Source organism: Loxodonta africana, chromosome 1 (assembly GCF_030014295.1).
Source record: "Loxodonta africana isolate mLoxAfr1 chromosome 1, mLoxAfr1.hap2, whole genome shotgun sequence".
Taxonomy (NCBI): Eukaryota; Metazoa; Chordata; class Mammalia; order Proboscidea; family Elephantidae; genus Loxodonta; species Loxodonta africana.
The window spans coordinates 195,936,668-195,955,901 of NC_087342.1; the positions used below are offsets into that span (position 1 = coordinate 195,936,668).

General features: G+C 36.6%; 1 protein-coding gene across 1 annotated transcript in view; it reads left to right on the forward strand.

Annotated features, from left to right (window-relative positions):
* Window positions 1-19,234, forward strand: part of LAMA2 (laminin subunit alpha 2) — a 559,790-nt gene that overhangs the window by 321,235 nt on the left and 219,321 nt on the right. Inside the window, exons 23-28 of the mRNA XM_064294826.1 lie at window positions 3,890-4,126; window positions 6,292-6,435; window positions 7,476-7,655; window positions 7,764-7,952; window positions 8,036-8,169; window positions 12,599-12,716. Coding sequence (XP_064150896.1) covers window positions 3,890-4,126; window positions 6,292-6,435; window positions 7,476-7,655; window positions 7,764-7,952; window positions 8,036-8,169; window positions 12,599-12,716 — 1,002 coding nt within the window. The remainder of the gene's footprint in view (window positions 1-3,889; window positions 4,127-6,291; window positions 6,436-7,475; window positions 7,656-7,763; window positions 7,953-8,035; window positions 8,170-12,598; window positions 12,717-19,234) is intronic.

Below are 19,234 nucleotides of genomic sequence, written 5' to 3' on the forward strand. Positions count from 1 at the left end.
TTAGTTGAAAAATGCCATAAGTTACTAGGGCTGACTTTTTAGATTTCCAACTTTGAAGCCAAATATCTCTCCTACTAATTTGACTCATGAATAAACATAAAGAAACTTAGGAGGCTTCCATTCTATCGTCAAAATCCTAGTCACATGGCCAAACTCTAATGAACTCCTAAAAGTGAAGCTGATGTCTAATTTTCATAATGTAAATCAGAATGGGATATAGAGCAAATTCCCCAAAACAAACAATCCCCCACAAAAAAGAAAAACCCTAATTATGTGCTTAACGTTGTTAGTTTTCCAAATCGTCGATTAAGCATTTATATTATTGAAGTTGATTAAAATGTCTTGGATTACTTTAAGCCACTGTTAAAAATCTAAATTTCTGAATAGCTAGACATTATGAACAATAAGAAAAATATTTATGAGCATATATTCTACTCTTTAAAAAACTAGGGTGACTATAATCTAAATGAACAGTGATTTGAGTGAGATTTATACCTTCCCTTTCTTTGTGTCATGGATAATTTCTCTGTGCTGAGCTCTGAGCACACACATCATTTGAGCTTTTATTGAAGTAGAATACAAAGCCTGCCATCCTGCACTAGCAGGGGAATAGTGCATAAATTCTCTATTGCTAAACAAACACTATGTCTAATTATGATTTAAGTTTTCATGTTGGTTATAGTGCTATCTAAACATATGGTTAATGGTCTCATTTATCTTTCACGATATCTTCCCAAGTAAACTTTCTGATATGGAAAGGTCCCAATGTCTGTTTGTACCAACCATTCCTTAAGAATTAGTGCTTTGGTTTATGCAGTAAATTGTGGGACTGACATTACAAATTTTAGTTATTCAAAGGATGCCTGACAAGATTGTTTTTATTTATTACTTGATACCCTGGTAGTGTAGTGGTTAAGAGCTACGGTGCCAACCAAAAGGTCAGCAGTTTGAATCCACCAGGCACTTCTTGGAAACCCTATGGGGCAGTTCCACTCTGTTCTATGGGGTAACTATGAGTCAGAATCGACTAGAGAGCAACAGGTTTGGGTTTTTTTGGTTTGGTTTATAGTTTTCACAATGTATCATAGTTTTCATTTCTGATTATGGCCTATTTTGTTTGAGCCAATACATACTCAAAGTGATTGGCAAGGAAAATTTATTTAAGTAAATGAGTCAATAATTCTAATTTTGTAATCTTAATCTATATTTGATATTCTATAAGGAAGAGTTATTCGGGAGACAGCAGTGAGTTATTCCATACCTTAGAAGGTATGTCCACTTTTGTAATATAATAAATAATCATGTTTTGGATCTATGGGTTTAAAATAATTTCTAGCTAGCAACTCACACTTCAGTCTTTTTACTAGATATCAGTGAAGACAAAAAATACCAAACCTAAAAGCATCAAAAATTAAGCCTGACATTCATTTTAATATTAGAATGTAAGAAGGCATTTCACCAAACATTTGAGCAGGAAAGAGTAGAGGAGAAACAGGTGGTCGTATATCACATCCTAGAAAGAGTAGTTCCATAAGTAAACTACTGTTGTTAAGAGCAGAAGCAAGAATACCCCTGGTAGTGGTGGATATAAGAATTAAGGTGAGTGGTAAAAGTGTGAGATATACAAAGTGAAATTCAGCCAGATTTGAATCTGGGAATTTGGCAAGTTACAGTACTGTGAGGATGGGGTTCCACAGAGCTTAGATCTGAGAGGGATAATAAGCAGCAACATAAAGAGCTGGGTTATGGGCAAACTACACGGAAAAAGTAAAAATAGAAATTTCTAAACAGGAAGATTAGAGTAGAAGTAATTGTTAGCTAGTAGAAGCCGATTAGTTGCTATAAAAGGGTATAAGAGGACTATAAGGGGCTCAGAAGTAACATGCAAAAGAACAACTATACCTCAAAGAAGGCTGTGGGAATGGATGTAAAGGAACTAAGGACTAGGAGAGGCCATTCCCCCCACCTCCCAATCTGAGATTCAGACCTCTTTGAAGAGGGCGTGGCTACCATAGGACCATACAGCCTAATGGTGGTAAAAATAAATAAATAAAACTTTCCAGAGTTTGTGGGCGGGTTCTGCTCTATAAATGCTGCCCACTGTTGTTGAAGGGTTTGAGTAGACTGGAGCTCTTTGGAAGCAACCTGTCATTGTCAAAGAGTATGTGCAGGCTAGAGCTACTCAGAAGCTGGCTATAAGTAGAGAGTGGCCTGAGGGCACAGATAGAATTTTTTCCTGGGTCACTGGGCTTCCATGCTAAATATTATAATAATAATAATAATGTAGAACTAGAACCCAGAAAGGAGGTGTCTTTCACCAATATGGCATTATTGGTCCTTCCAGGACCCTTTATCAACTAAGCCTAACATTCCATACCTGGCCATGGAGAAATGTTTATAGGGTCCAGCTACAATATCATGAAGTAGAGCGAGGAAGGGTAAATTTGGAACTAGGAGACAATGGATTCTTAACTGGCATACTTGGCCTCTGAAAACAGTGTATTTCAAGATCTTGTATGACATTTTAGAAATCTACTTGGCATTTTCAGTAAATTACAAGAAGATATAAATTCTATCAATCAAGAACAGAAAGCCTTAAAAGGAGAATATGAGATGAATATAAGACTAACCAGAAATTCAAGATGAATGAGGTGAAATTAAGGAAAGGATTAAAAAGAAACTAAAATACACTAGTGTATTAAAAGAAACACCAGTGGTATATACATACAACAGAATTTTCACTCTATAAAATAGGAGCTATAAAATGAAGAACAAATTTGAAAGGAAAATAGAAGAAAGTTAAAGCAAAGTAAGATGATTACAGAAGACATTAGGACATTATAGATTTGGCAGTCAGACAAGAGGGATATACTTTAAGAATTAGAGATGTTTTTGAAGAAGAAAGTTGATAAATTAGAACAGAAGTAAAAATCAAAGACAAATTTGAAGAAATAGGACTGACTTAAAACAATTATGTTTCCAAAATGAAAGAACTCACCATGTTCCAGTAAATTAATGGAAAAAAAAGACCCACACTTGAACAAAATTCCAGCAAAAAATCAAATTACATAAATAACGAGGAAATCCTATGTATATATGGGAAGAAGACATGCTTACCTGCAAAGCACCTCAAATCAGGCTTGTTGACAAAACAAAATGTCAAAAGACAACCTGTTAGATCTCACTTCTCCTGCAAATCCCCCCTGGTTTCTCTGTGTCTGGTTTGTACAACTTATATGTTTTCATAGCATCTTGCCTTCTCCTACCATACAATGCCTGTTACGGCGTATTCTATTTAGATATTTACTTGCCTCCCTCCACAAGACTCTAAGATATCTAAGTTTCAGTAAAACTGAAATGAAATAACAATGAGATGATATGGTAAAACTGACTTTGTCTGAAGTTCAATCTCTGAAGCAAAAAGTGATTGAAAAAACCCTTGGCTAAATCCTTACCAACACAAAAAGACAGAGAAAATACATTTTCTTTCTTCTGCACGTACCATTGTGGTTTCTGGACCATCATATGTTTTAGTAAAGTCAGGAACCAATTTTTATGTTATTCTCACTGATGTGTCCCAAGTTACTTAGACTAGAATAATGCAAAGCATATAATGGCCACATGATTAATATTTGTTTAATTAGAAACAAAAAAGCTCAGGTTGATTCTGACTCATAGCAACCCCACAGGATAGAGTGGAACTGTCCCATAGGGTTTCCAAGGAGTGGCTGGTGGATTCGAACTGCCGACCTTTCGGTTAGCAGCTAAACTCTTAACCACTGCACCATCAGGGCTCCATTTGTTTAGTAGAGGCCTAGAAGCACCAGAATGAAATTTTTAAGCTTACCAAATGGAATTGTGTTAATATATGCTATTTTATCTTCTTTAGGTTTGCAATTGCAGTTTGGTGGGATCTCTTGATATCCAGTGCAATATAAACACAGGCCAATGCAAATGTCATCCAAAATTCTCCGGTGCAAAATGTACAGAGTGCAAGCTAGGTCACTGGAATTACCCTCATTGCGACCTCTGTGACTGCTTCCTGCCTGGGACTGACGGCACGACCTGTGACACAGAGACTAAGAAATGTTCATGTAGCGATCAGACTGGCCAGTGTACATGCAAGGTACGTGCTGCCAGAACACAGCAAGGAAATTCCTACTTGATTCTGTGTCACTTGTTCTCTTTCAGCTTCATTCGGTGTTCATTATCCTTGCTTCCGTACGCTAAACCAACAGATAAACAATAATAAAGAAAAATTGTTGCTAGATACTGAGTTTTCATTGATACGTACTCATTGACATACAGCTAAGCACTGCTTTTCAAGAACTTATAGTCAACCAAACCCCAAAGTTTTTCCTAGTTCATAGAAATGGTGTATTTTCAATGGTAAAATGAAATTATTTCTCTATATATTTGCTTTGCTTAAACAAGAATAATCTGGAAAAAAAAAGTTCTCAAGTGTCGTTAAGGAAGTCACTGCTGAATAATGTTAGAAAGTTTTTTTAATTAATCTGCAGTCACTGTACGTGGAAAAATACATTTACTGCTGTGAAAATGCAGTAAAATTTCATCATTATAAACACTGACATTACAAACAGAGACTATCTGCAAATTTCAGCCTTCATTAATATTGCTAAATGATATAAAAAACAGCCAATTAAAAAGGATAAAAAGGAAGTTTTCTCCTTAGATATTTCTGAGAAAATCAATCCAGTATAAATGCGGTAAACACTGTATCAGAGTTATCTTTTCAAGATAAATTCTGTGTAAAAAAAGGATGGAGGAAATAGGAGGATAATATCTGGGTACTAGTAGTTAATGTAGTCTTGAAATTTAAGTAGATAGCAGTTTCTGCCATCAAGGAAGGGTGTCAGTTACAACAAAAGTACAATGCTGGCCTAGGGTGTATTATTGTTACAGCTGCACATTCTATGTAACTGTGTGTGTGTGTATAAGGAGCTGGGTGGCACCAGTGGTTTGTAATTAGCTGTTAACTGAAAGGTTGTCAGTTTGAACCCACCCAGCGGCTCCACAGAAGAACAGGCCTGGAGACCTGCTTCCATAAAGATAACAGCCAAGAAAATCCTGTGGAGCAGCTCTCTGTAACACACAGGGTCGCTGTGAGTCAGGCGCTGAGTTGGTGGCACAATTAACAAACAACGTGTGTGTGTGTGTACACATCAAAAAAAAAAAACCTAACCCGTTGCCGTCTAGTTGATCCCGACTCATAGCCACCCTATAGGACAGGATAGAACTGCCCCATAGAGTTTCCAAGGATCGCCTGGCAGGTTTGAACTGCCAACCTTTAGGTTAGCAGCTGTAGCACTTAACCACTACGCCACCAGGGTTTCCTGTATACACATATATCTATACATATATATCTATCAGCACCCTGGTGGTGCAGTGGTTAAGCCCTTGGCTGCTAACCGAAAGGTCAGCGGTTCGAACCCACTAGCCATTCCACAGAAGAAAGATGTGTCAGTCTGCTTTCTGTAAAGATTACAGCCTTGGAAACCCTATGGAGCAGTTCTGCTCTGCCCTACAGGGTCTCTATGAGTCGGAAACGACTCTACGGCAATGGGTTTTTTGGTTACACATCAATCTATCCATCTACTTATCTACCTATCTGTTACTATAACAGTTGTTGTTGTTAGATGCCGTCAGGTCAACTCCAACTCCTGGCGACCCCATGTGTGCAGAGTAGAACCATAGAGTTTTCAAGGCTGTGAACTTGCAGAAGCAGATCACCAGGCCTGACTTCTGAGGTGCCTCTGGGTGGTTCGAACTGCCAACCTTTTGGCTAATAGATGAGCCTTTAATTGTTTGTGCCACTCAGGGACTCTTTACAGTAACAATTACATAAATATATATTTTAACCTTCTGCCTGAGCTTTACAAGTTTGCCTGGCATCACTGTCTAGGAATCAATGTTTTTATTTTGTTTCTGAAATTCTCATGAGTCGTTCATATTGCTCACATTAGAATTAAGCAATTCTATTGCTCACAGTAGAATTGTAGGAAATGCGCCACATAGATTTCAAAAACAATATACAATACCCTGGCAATATACTTGTTTATAAATAAAGCATTTCGTAGACCCATAAAAGCCTAACAATAAGATTAACTACATATGCCGTTTGAGATGTGAGTCTAATATTCAGTTTCTTGTGTTTTGCTTTGTTTTGTTTAATTAAAAAAAAAAAAGTGTGCTCCTGTTATTTCTTTTCAAGTTTATTTCCCTCATAACTTTGCCATTATAAACTCCTGAGGCACTCTCGTCTGTCTTCAGATGAACGTGGAAGGTGTCCACTGTGACAGGTGCCGGCCTGGCAAATTTGGACTTGATGCCAAGAACCCACTTGGTTGCAGCAGCTGCTATTGCTTCAGTGCTACTTCTCAGTGCTCTGAAGCAAAAGGACTGATCCGTACGCGGGTGAGTAACGAACTACTGAGCCATGTAATGGTATAATGTCAGTTCCTGCTGGAGTCTTTTAGTCAGGCACTGAGGGGCAGGAGGAAATGGCAAAGCATTTAAGCAACCTTTTCCCCCGTACACGTGCAGAAATTGTAAAGGGGCCATCTGCCATTATGTGGTAGCAATAGATGCCTTTTTTATACTTCCTTAAAACTAGTTTTTTTATTGTTGATAAGATTGTTGTTGTTAAGTGCCGTTGAGTTGGTTCTAACTCATAGCAACCCTATGTACGACAGAATGAAACACTGCCTTGTCCTGCACCGTCCTCACAATCATTGCTATCTTTGAGCCCATTGTTGCAGCCACTGTGTCAATCCATCTCACTATAAGATCTTCCTCTTTTTCACTGACCCTCTGCTTTACCAAGCAAGATGTCCTTCTCCAGGGACCAATCCCTCCTGATAACATGTCCAGAATTCGTGAGGTGAAATCTCCTCATCTTCGCTTCTAAGAAGCATTCTGGTTATATTTCTTCCAAGACAGATGTGTTCATTCTTCTGGCAGTTCCTGGTATATTCGATATTTTTTGCCAGCACCATAATTCAAATGCATCAATTCTTCTTCGATCTTTTTTATTCATTGTCCAGCTTTCATGTACATATGAGGCAATTGAAAATAGATGCCAAGTGAAAAAAAAAGAAGGACTGTAAGGGAAGCCTTATGCTTTGGGATGGGAAGAGGCTGCATTCTGAAGAGCAGGAGTACCAGGACATGAATGGAATTTTAGGGGGGAAAGCATGCTCGTTTTTTACCTTAATTTTCTATTAGTTCTTCCTACTTTTAATTATTTTCAGTGACTCAGATTTTCACCAGATGTTATGATTTTCACAGTGCAAACATGCAGAAACATTTATCCATTGCCCTCACATGCCCAGTATGCATACGCTCTGTTTCTTATGAGAACAGTGTGGCAATAGGCATGCGGTTCATAACTTAGTTTTCAAGGAGTGCTCCCAAAGACTTGAACTTGGCCCCTGCTATGTCTTGACCCCATGCAGGTAACACTGAACCCTGAGCAGACCATTCTGCCACTTGTGGATGAGGCACTGCAGCACACAACTACCAAGGGCATTGCTTTTCAGCACCCGGAGATCGTTGCACACATGGACCTGGTGAAACAAGATCTCCATTTAGAACCATTTTATTGGAAACTTCCAGAACAATTTGAAGGAAAGAAGGTAAGAACAGGAACTTGAAAGCCACGTGAGAACAAAGTAAAATATGTTTCTGGGAGTATGTCATTTGGAGATTCAACTAACTCTTCACTCCTCATTGTATTTTGCTAGTTGATGGCCTATGGTGGCAAGCTCAAGTATGCAATCTATTTTGAGGCTCGGGAAGAAACAGGTTTCTCTACTTATAATCCTCAAGTTATCATTCGAGGTGGGACTCCTGCTCATGCTAGAATTATTGTCAGACACATGGCTGCTCCTCTAATTGGCCAATTGACAAGGCATGAAATTGAAATGACAGAGGTAAGGTTATTAGTTGTTTGGTGTAAGGATACCATTTAGTCTGCATTCAGTTTTGTCAGGGTGGTTTCTTTTCTTGTTAACAGAAAGAATGGAAATATTATGGTGATGATCCTCGAATCAGTAGGACTGTGACCCGAGAAGACTTCTTGGATGTACTGTACGATATTCATTATATTCTTATCAAGGCTACTTATGGGAATATCATGCGACAAAGCAGGTAACTACAATAAAAAAATCCAAGATAAGTTTTCATACTAGGGTCTATAAGCGAGATCAGTCAGCCAAGAAGATTTAAGTGGTTGGTTTTAGAATTTGATGATAGAATACAAGTCAAGGATTGCTTCCATGTCACGTAGTAGAAGTTACTGCCATTCATCAAGAGTAAAATACGATGAGAACGAGATTAGGGGAAAAGATAATGAATTCACCTTAGACATGGTGAGTTTAAAATGATAGTCAAAAACTTGGGTAATTGTATTCTATAAAAACCAAACCCCTTGCCGTTGAGTTGATTCCAACTCATTGCAATGCTATAGGACAGAGTAGAACTGCCCCATAGGGTTTCCAAGGAGCACCTGGTAGATTCGACCTGCTGACCTTTATGGTTACCAGCCGTAGCTCTTAACCACTATGCCAACAGGGTTTACAAACAGTATTTTATAGGCAGAGATAATTAACAATTATGCTATACATGGATGAACAAGGATACTGAGAAAGTGACCTCACTCAGATCTCAGGGAACCAGGCAAAACCGTCTCCTCCAACCTTGAATAGTCTCATTTGTTCACCACAGTATGCCATACAATATTGTCATTTTCCATACAATATGATGGAAATCACTACGAAATATAGGTAGAAATAAAGTGTAAAACTGTGTAAAGAGGTCAAGGGTAGAGATCTCTATGTGGTGATCATCAACAGAGTTGAGGTAGCTGGTGTTAAAGAAGTAGATGGGATCACCCAGAGAGATTACTAAGAAGAGAGTAGAGTACAGAGCATGAAGAACACCAATATTTAGTTAAAGACTGTTAAAGAAGAAATGGCAAAGGACATTAAAAAGAATACAGAAGAACAGTGAGGATGAATGTGGTTTCATGGAAGCCAAAGAATGAAAACACTTCAAGAAGGGAGTATTCAGTATTGTCATATGATCCAAAGATGCAAATTAAAATGAGACCTATTGAGCATGACACTAATACTATTCTTGTGACATTAGTAATACCAGTTTCAGGGAAGTCCTGAGGAAGAAATAATCTCAAAGTTTTGAAGAATGAATGAAAAGGGAAGAACCTAATATTGTGAATATAGACTGTTATTTTCCAAGAATATAATTGTAAAGGAAGGAAGGAGATAGTGTCAAAAGTCAGGAGATGGTTTTTTAACTTGGAAGAGAAGTAAGCAGATTTACAGACCATGGAGAAAGGAATTAGTAACAAGGAAAACTTTAAAAATATAAAGAGAGAATAACTAATGAAGAAACTAGTAGACTTCAATATTGTGTTCATTCATGTGCTTTGAGTGGAAGGGGGGAACTCCTCCAATGAGATAAAATGAGGAAATATGCAGATGTAGGTAAGTTTGATACCATAAAGGCAGGAAGTTGAGTTGAATTCATACATACAGTCTAGTTTCTCTGTCATGTCTTATAAGAACATGCAATCAATGTATATATTTTTAATGGTTTTATAAAATGAATTAGTAGACCAGGGCAGGAAAACAGAACAAAAAAAATCAGAATAATTCTCTTTGTGAAACTAATGAGTATAACCAAAAAACCAAACCTTTTGCCACTGAGTCAATTCTGACTCATAGCGATCCTATAGGACAGAGTAGAACTGCCCACAGTATTTCCAAGGCTGTAATCTTTACTGAAACAGACTTCCACATCTTTCTCCTGCAGAGTGGCCTGTAGGTTTGAACTGCCGACCTTTTAATTAGCAGCCAAGTGCTTAACAACTGTGTCACCAGGGCTCCTAATGAATATAAACGTACCATATTTTAAATGTTTACACTATACTACACACATAAATAGATCAGAAAACTCTCTTATTTCGTGTGGAAGATCCAGGTTGCTTCACTGATTGATTTAGGAACTTTGGGTAGAAGTAAAAATCAGTAACTAAAATTCACTTTCAAAACTGTATTTGTTTAGTTTCCTTCTCATATATAGTCACTTGTAATAGAAGTGACACATAAAAGATTACTTTCATATGAAATAACAAAGAAGCGTATACCAAAAAATGTGCTGTCAACCACATTGTTAATTATTTTAAAATATCAAATGTAAATCAGGTGGCAGAAGCCATAGCAAGCTTGCACTTCATAGAACAGGTAACTTTGTAATTATGCAAATATTATTATGCAACTTGTCCCATGCTGCAATAAGATTTTGGTGTACACAGAACATTTTGTTAGTAGAATTGATAGAAATTTTGTTATTCATTTTTCATTAATATTTTTTTCTCTTCTTCCTCTTTTTTCTCCATAAGTCTCTCATCACGTTATGTTATAAAAAAAAATTTACCTCACTAAACATAATATCCTTGATTTCAGTGACCATATTTTGAAGCTTTAGAGTAAATAAGATGTATTTTACTTTTTTCTAAATTCAATAAGAACTAGAGTCATCATCTAACAATGATAAGAACAAAGAAGTCAGGGGCTCAACCCTTGATTTTGTAAGACAGTGTAATTGTGAGAAAGATAAATATATATATATATTTTAATTTTCCCTCAAAGTAATTAGGACATAACCTTGCTTCTTTATGTATTATTCAGTTATACATTTTAAATAATTTCAGAAGTAGACTTTAGGAGTTGTACATGTTATTTGAAATTCAGACTTTGTAAATTTTGTACTTTGTATGTTTTTGTCTTTGCTTTTGTCATCTGTTTATTTGAAGGAGATAACTTTTGCATTTCAGTATTCTTTTAAATAGAAGCCTGAGTTTGGTCAAATACTTGATGCAGGCAAAACTACTGCTGCCTAACCCCCTGAGAAAAATGGTGTATTACAGAAATATCTGCTGCTGTCACCCTTCATGTTTCACTTGCTTTTTTAAACACTTGCTGGTCTGTTGTGTGCATGCAAGGGTGGAAGAGGGAAAATGACACTGGTAACCCCTTGGGCTATAAAATAACAGGGAGATGCCAATGGAGTCAACTTGTCAAGAAACACCAAGTCACCTTCTGACTCCTACATGAAGTCCAGGAGAAAAGAAGAGCAGGGTCTTTCTTACAGAAGGGGAGTCGTTTGTTCATAGCTCACTATCATTACTTGGTCTGTAAGGAAAACCAAACCAAACTCATTCCCTTAGAGTCAATTCCGACTCATAGTGACCCTACAGGACAGAGTAGATCTGCCCCATAGAGTTTCCAAGGAGCGTCTGGTAGATTTGAACTGCCAGCCTTTGGGTTAGCAGCCATAGCACTTAACCACTAAGCCACCGAGATTACTATACTATAAAAGCAAAAAAAAAAAAAAACCCATTGCCATGGAGTTGATTCTGACTCATAGCAACCCTATAGGACAAAGTAGAACCGCCCTATGGAGTTTCCAAGGAGCGCCTGGTGGATTCAAACTGTTCACCTTTTAGTTAGCAGCTGTAGCACCTAACCACTGCACCGCCAGGGTTTCCTACTATTAGGAAGGGAGAATAAAATTTGAATTTTAACTGAATGTGTGTTTCGTAAAGGCTGGCTGATCTGCAGAGTGCAGATGACAATGTCAATGAAGCCAGAAAGCACATTCATAATTCAGTTTCAATAAAACCTACCTGTGCTTGTTATCAAGTTTGTGATTCAAACTCCTTAAGCTCCTGGAGGCACATATTATTGAAGCGAGACTATTCATTGTCTCATTTAAAAGTTTATTTGCAGAACATTTTTGTGTTACCAGTCAGAAATGAAATAATCTGAGTTTATGGATTACATATATTTTTAATGTATAACTTCAAATTGATAAAAAGGGTGTCAACAATTTCCAAGTGAATAATTTCTTTTGTCAATTTTGAAGACCTTTCCACCAATAGGAAGGGTGAGTTAAGTTACTTGAAGGATTTATGTAATATAGTTAACAAAATACTAATTTGAAAGGTTTTATTTGCCTCAAAATAGATAGATATTATTAGATTATGTTCATTACTTGTTTTCTAGATGTTTTTCTAAATTTCTTAAAAGGGCACTCTGACTGAAGAGAAAGAAGTAGAGATGCTAGTAAATAAAGAGAAATTTCAGTAGTGACTATGGGAGATATCGAAGCAGGCAATAACCTTAGATTGTCTGTTTGAAATAATATAAAAGTCTAATTAATTGGCTGCGTTTACCCGAAGCCACTCACATTTCATAAAGTGAAAAAAAAAGAATCTTATTATAAACTTCTCATCAGGACATCAGACATCTAATTTACTACAGTCTTATGACTTATGTGGATATTTTGCTAATGTGTAATCTCAACCTTTGGGGAAGCCAAGATGCAGTAATAAAATGTGGCATTTGAGCCCCTGAAATTTGAACAGTTTCAAAACAATACAACAAGCTTGAGGTTATTGACAAAAACTTGAGAAGTTTCCTTCTGTAGGATTGAGTGTTTGAGGTGATCTTAATTTACTGATACGATAATGTAAGTATATGCTCCATGTTTCCAGGATTTCTGAAATCTCAATGGAGGTAGCTGAAAAAGGACGTGTGACAGCAGTGACTCCTCGAGCTCACTTGATAGAAAAATGTGATTGTCCCCTGGGCTATTCTGGCTTGTCCTGTGAGGTAAGCTAATTCCCACAAAACTGCTTTACAATAAAATAAAAGCTCAACTCACTTAACAAGACAAATGAAAATACTCCCAGAACTAGGTTTGCTACAATCTACTTTCATGCGAACCCTTAGCCTGTTTTCTTTGATCTTCCTCACAGTGTGAAAGGCAGTAGGATGATATTATTGCTGACTAGTTGTAGGGATCATAGAAACCCTGATGCCATAGTGGTTAAGAGCTACAGCTGCTAACCAAAAGGTCAGCAGTTTGAATCCACCAGGCACTCCTTGGAAACCCTATGGGGCAGTTCTACTCTGTCCAGTAGGGTCATTGTGAGCAGGAATCAACTCAATGGCAGTGGGTTTTTGTTTTTGTTTTTTTTTTTTTTGGTTAGTAGGGATCATAACAGAAAAGAAATGTCTGACAAAAAATTAAAAGATTTGTAAAAACTTAGAACAATCAGAAAATAAGAATGGTTTTATAAGGCCCATTCACTGTAACTAATCTATTTCCATAGCACCACTTCTGAAGAATTAGAGATATGAAAACCACAGAGATTATGAGATAGGATTACACTAGAACCTGAATGAATGTTTTCATACTGAACATGTCAAAACTTATGCATAGTGAGCTGTTTCCTTCCAAATAGGCACCTGTGAAATATGTGTATTTATTACAACAGTGCTACTCTTATTCAGACATTACATTTTAAAAATTGCTTTTTTTTTATTTTATGGGATACTCTTTTGACTATTTCCAGAATTAGAAAATTTTCTTGACCTTTTTCTTCTGGAAATAGACTTAATTTCTACGAATATGAAATATTAATTGGATTAATAAGATACAGGGAAAGCTGGCATTTGAAATTAAACAGCCTAGGTTTGAATCCCAACTTCACCATATACTAGGGCTGAGACCTTGCACAGGTTACTAAACCTCCTTCAGCTTAAGCTAGAAAGTGTTCAAGCCCCTGAGGTACCCTGACAACACTTGTCTGTCTCCTGCAGAACCCACAGAACTCCTAGAGTCTGACAAATAAAACCTGGCATGAGAGGGGCGTCTGGTACCTTCTCCAGCCCTATAAAACAGATTCTTTCTCATTAGTCATAAGGATCTTTAAACCTAGGAAGACTAAATGAATTGTGAACATAACATAAAGCACTCATCCCAATGCCTGGTGTGTAGTCAGTTGTCGTGGTGAATATTATTAAAGTGATCACTAGTTATATACCCATGTATTGATTTATTTATAAGTAATTTTATACATCTTATTTTATAAATAGGATTTCAGAAGTTTTATTAAGTATGGCACGTGAGACAGGCAGTAATACTAGATCAACACTGAAGTAAAACTTAAAAACAGTGTAAATACGTTTCTGGAGAGGAAGCATGGCATAATGGAAGGAAAAAGGAGTTTGGTTTCAGTGAAAGCTCCCTAGCTCCACCACTTCGACAGGTTACTTAACTACGTGCCGAAGCCCGGGCTCTTCATCTACAGAATCATCATAAGGGATAATTTAAATTAAAAAATATGTGTGAAAGCCCCATTGTAAACTGAAGTGCCATTCAGTTTAGTTACCATCCTATGGGTTCCACATTGTTAGAAGACAGTTTTGTAAGAATAACTGCAAATATCTTGTGAAGCATCTTTGGCTTCATAGCCTTGTGTGTGATTGCTCTAAAAGACAATATTCATTAGAATGTGTTCACTTTGATCTAACCACTAATTAAATAAGTCACTTCATTATTAAATCATAACTCCTATATACTCCTGTAGACACCTACATATACATTTATACACACATCAATAAGTATATGTATATGTATGTGTATATGCACACTCCCAGATGAATATACGCATATGCAGTGTATATGTGAAAAGTGAGAGAGAGTTTGGCACATATTAAATATGCTGCCTTCCTAGTGAGCATGAAAGATTAAAAGATAAAAGACAGACAGAAAAAACTTGGTATTTTTCTAGATGTGAAATGAAGTTTTCTTTATCCCAAGAATTGTCTTCCTATATGGTAAACTAACCATATGGCTTTAGTTAATCCCTTTAATTGCTATAAACCAAAAAAAAAAAAAAAAAACCCATTGCTGTTGAGTCAAGTCTGTCTCATTGTGAAACAACCATATAGGACAGAGTAGAACTGCCCCATTTGGTTTCCAAGGAGAGACTCGTGGATTCGAACTGCCGACGTTTTGGTTAGCAACGGAACTATTAACCACTACGCCACCAGTGTTTCATTTAATTGCAATAGGCCTTAGTTATTATATAGTTTTTCAGTCTACAGAATGACTAGTTGGATTTTGAAGCTCTAAAATTCTCTGATTCTGCAATATTATTGTGTTATGGAAGATACTGCTTAAGAGCTCAGCAGCTAACCAAAGGCTGACAGTTCAAATCCACCAGCTGCTCCTTGGAATCTCCGTGGGGCACTTCTGCTCTGTCCTACAGGGCTGCTATGAGTTGGAATTGGCTTGATGGCAATGGGTTAAATGGGTTATGGAAGATATTCAGTAAGTAATCAAAGTCGATCTTTAGAAATATTGGAGAAAGTTACTACAGCTATTTTATTCTCTATTCATTTAAAATAATACTGTTCACTTATGAACAATAAATATTAGTAAAGTAGAAAATTATTTTAACATGGTCTGCTTTTCATTCCAGACTTTAAATGTTTAAAACTCTTCTTATTGTGATCGATAGGCTTTTTAAATAGTATATTCTAGAACATGTTTTCGCATTAAGTTTTAAAAAAAATTAATTAAAATTACTAAACTTTATTTCCCATTAATTTTAGTAATTTATAATTTACATCTTATATGAAAACATAAATTAGCAAAAATAAAGCAAATATTAGATGAAAGAAATTGGGAATACATACAAATTATCGTCTACATTGGTGGCCTCACCTATGTTCTGTGAAATTCACTTAAGCTTCTATTTACTGACAATAATTACAGTGATATCTTAGTGGAGAGATTATGCAGATAAAGCCTGATCTCTTAGAATAGGCTACTTGATGTGTTCTCCACAACTCATTGCCTCTAGTCCATTACGCATCTTATTTATAATTCATCTTGATTCTAAAGTGTAATTACCCAGGCATAAAATCTAATCATCAAAGCAAGAGCTAAGGACAGTTTTGAAATAATAAATCCCATTCCAGTAACATATGCTTTGGGTCATGAATACCCAAAGCAATTCCTTTGCAATATTTTCACCAAATGTATGGTATTCTAGAGGCACCTGCGTTTATAGGCTATTCATTTCCTATTTGTACCCAAAATGTGGTAAGTAAACAAAATTAAGCACTAGTTACCATTAAAAATATAGCCAAGTGTGAAGTTGCTTAGCCTGTTACCTGTAGCATCAGGGCACTACAGCCCTTTTCGTGGAAGATGTTAATTCTGCTGTATGCAGATTCTATTCTTATTTATAACTTTCTTTCTGAAACATGAAAAGTGTGCAGCATTGAATATGTGGCTCTCTGCAATAATAGCATGGAAGTCAGAAATTCACTGATAATCTCTAAGTCAAAATGGGATAGTTATAGTCTCTTCTCTAACCCTCTCTCCCACCATATCTTTTTTTTCCTCCCACTATTTTTTTTTAAATTTTAGTAGCACTTCTGGCTCATAGTTTCATGGCTGGTGTCTACTGGATCATCACTCAGAAGCTGTCACTTGGGTCATTAAAAATAATACCGTAAAATTCCCAAACAATATATACCTATTAAACAAAAAAAACCCAGTGCCGTCGAGTCAATTCCGACTCATATCAGCTCACAAAACCCAAAAAGCAAAATTGTAGAAAGAGACTTTTCTTCTTACACGTGAACAACTCTCAGGATACCCTTTACCACTTCTTTTATACATGTAACACCTAAAGGCTTTTTGTATATGTAAAAATAGAAGAACATGGCATGAGTAAGTGGCACACATTGTAATTCTGTTTCCCAAACATAAATACTGCTTAGAATAATCACAGTCGCCTTCGGTTTTTAGTTTGTCTTCAACGATTACAGCTAAAAATTTATCTGAGATGAAAGAAACCGTATTGATTTATCGCATGGCAAGCACTAAACATACATTATCTGATATAATCCTTACAACCACCCTATTAAAAAATGTACCATTTATTGAGTGCCTATTGTGTCTTACCCAATGCCAAGCATACAGTACTAACACCAGCACCGCTGGCTGTGTATTATGATCCCCATTTTACAGATGAGGAAATTGAGGCCCACACAGATTTAGAAATCTGCTTATGGTCATACATCTAGGAAGTAGCAGAACTTCAATTTGAACCCAGATAATTCTATTTTGGAAACCCTGGTGGTGTAGTGGTTAAGTGCTATGGCTGCTAACCAAAAGGTCAACAGTTCGAATCTACCAGGTGCTTCTTGGAAACTCTATGGGGCAGTTCTACTCTGTGCTATAGGGTCCCTATGAGTCGGAATCGACTTGATGGCAATGGGTTTAGGTTTTTTTTTTTTTAAGTCTGTTTCAAAAAACCTAGATAAACTTTACACTTGACTATTATTTTTATACAACATTATGTTCTAGGTGAGGAAACTGAGGTCTATAGTCCTCAAAACCTGTACCAAATCATATATATTAAGTGGTGGAACAGGAATTAAACTCAGGCTTGCTTGATTGCAAAACCCATGCAAAGATACAAGATAGTGTTTTTATCGACTCCAGCACAAGTATCTATTTTTATTATTAAACTCTGAAGACAGAAAAACACAGGAGGGTATTAAATCTGCACATGGGGCGACTTAGCCCTTTACTCCTTTCATCTCCTATTCCTTCTCTCCACCCATCTGCATTTTTGTGTGAATCTAATGTTTTGATGCAATACCATATTATGATATTAAAGAGGGAAGGAAAGTGAAGAAAATTGAGCTGTGAATAATTTCAGCAGATGGAAAGAAAATTTTCAAAAGTTTAAGTTAGGGAAAAAAAGGTAAGAGGAGCTCAGAAACACGTTTAATATTTATTTCTTTTTTTTAGTCATCCATTTTGCTCCCAAAAAGGTTTTAGTTGAGACTTAAACGAGCTACTATTATCCTTGCTCATTTGTTACCAACTCAATGTAATCATTCCCATGAATTTTACCTCAGCCCACTGAGGGGAAAAACAGCCAATCTTGAAAACTACCCTCAGTAAAAAAAAAAAAAAAAAAAGAGGAGGGGAGCAGAGAATAGATACAAAAGGATCCAAGAAAGGAGGAATTTAAAGTGGAATAAATAGGTAGGCCCTATTCCTGAAAAAAGAAAAAAAATCAAATGGAATAGATTCTTTTTCTTTGCTAACTCTTAGAAGTTCAAGCATCCATCAGGACACTTAAAAATAATCTGGAGTGTTAGAACTAAAAGAAGCTTTAGAAACCTTTCAAAGCAAGTGCTACTCTCTTTTGAGATGAGGAAACTGAGTCTCAAAGAGATTAAATTTCTTGCCTAGATTCCTCAGACAAAAATAACGTATGTAAAATCAAGGCTCCATAGTCAGCATTGTATGTTCATATGCCTTTTTCAAGACACACATTCATGGCAGAGAATGAGGAGTATGCCCATTATTTTGGCATACTTATTAACGTGGTAAACATACATTGACTGCATATTAGAACCTCCTAGACGTTTTCAAACAAACCCTGGCCCAACTCTCACCCAGTTAAATTAGAATCTCTGAGGAGGGAGCCCAAGTGTCAGTATTTTTAAAAGCTCCCCAGATGATGCTGTGTGCAGACAGGGTTGGGACCACTACGGCGCACCTGTAGGTTCTGCAGAGAGCTTCAGCTGGAGCTCCAGGCACAGGACTCCCATGAGGAGTCCTTATCACTGTATCCTGCTGTCTTCCCAAGGAAAAACTGCAGTCATAGGAAATATTGGCTGTATGTTACAGTAAACTTCCCTTGTAGTGCCTACCTTTAAATTTCTGTCTATAACATTGAATTTCATAAGGCTCTTCAATTAAATGTGTTTTGTTTTGTTTTAACTTTATTCTTCTGAGACTTGTAAGCTTTGGGCTGAGAAATAAAGTGGACCCAGAAGCTCTCTCAATTTCTGTGATTTTTTCCACACGCTTAGACATTACCATCACCATCACACACACACCAAGTAAATATACCAGTAAGATAATAATAATTTCATAGGTATCCAGGATGAAATTCAGGTAAAGAAAGTCCAGTTTTATTCAACAGTGAGCATGCTAAAGAATTGGAGCAACCCATATTGTGAAACACTCTTAAATATATCTTGAATGGTTTCTTCAATTATGCTTAAATAAGTTGCTCAGCCATAATTTCCAGACCTTATTCAGTAACAATGTTAAAAATGAACCTTAATTTTAAATAACATGATTACATTTATTAATATAGATGATAACATCTACCATAAGACAAATGAAACTCTAAATATTTTGAATACTACTTTTGGTTTCCTTATCAGCTTGCTCAAGGCTAGGGCATTATTAAATCTCATTAGAATTTCTTATGGGCTGTGATAAAAGCAGGGAAACT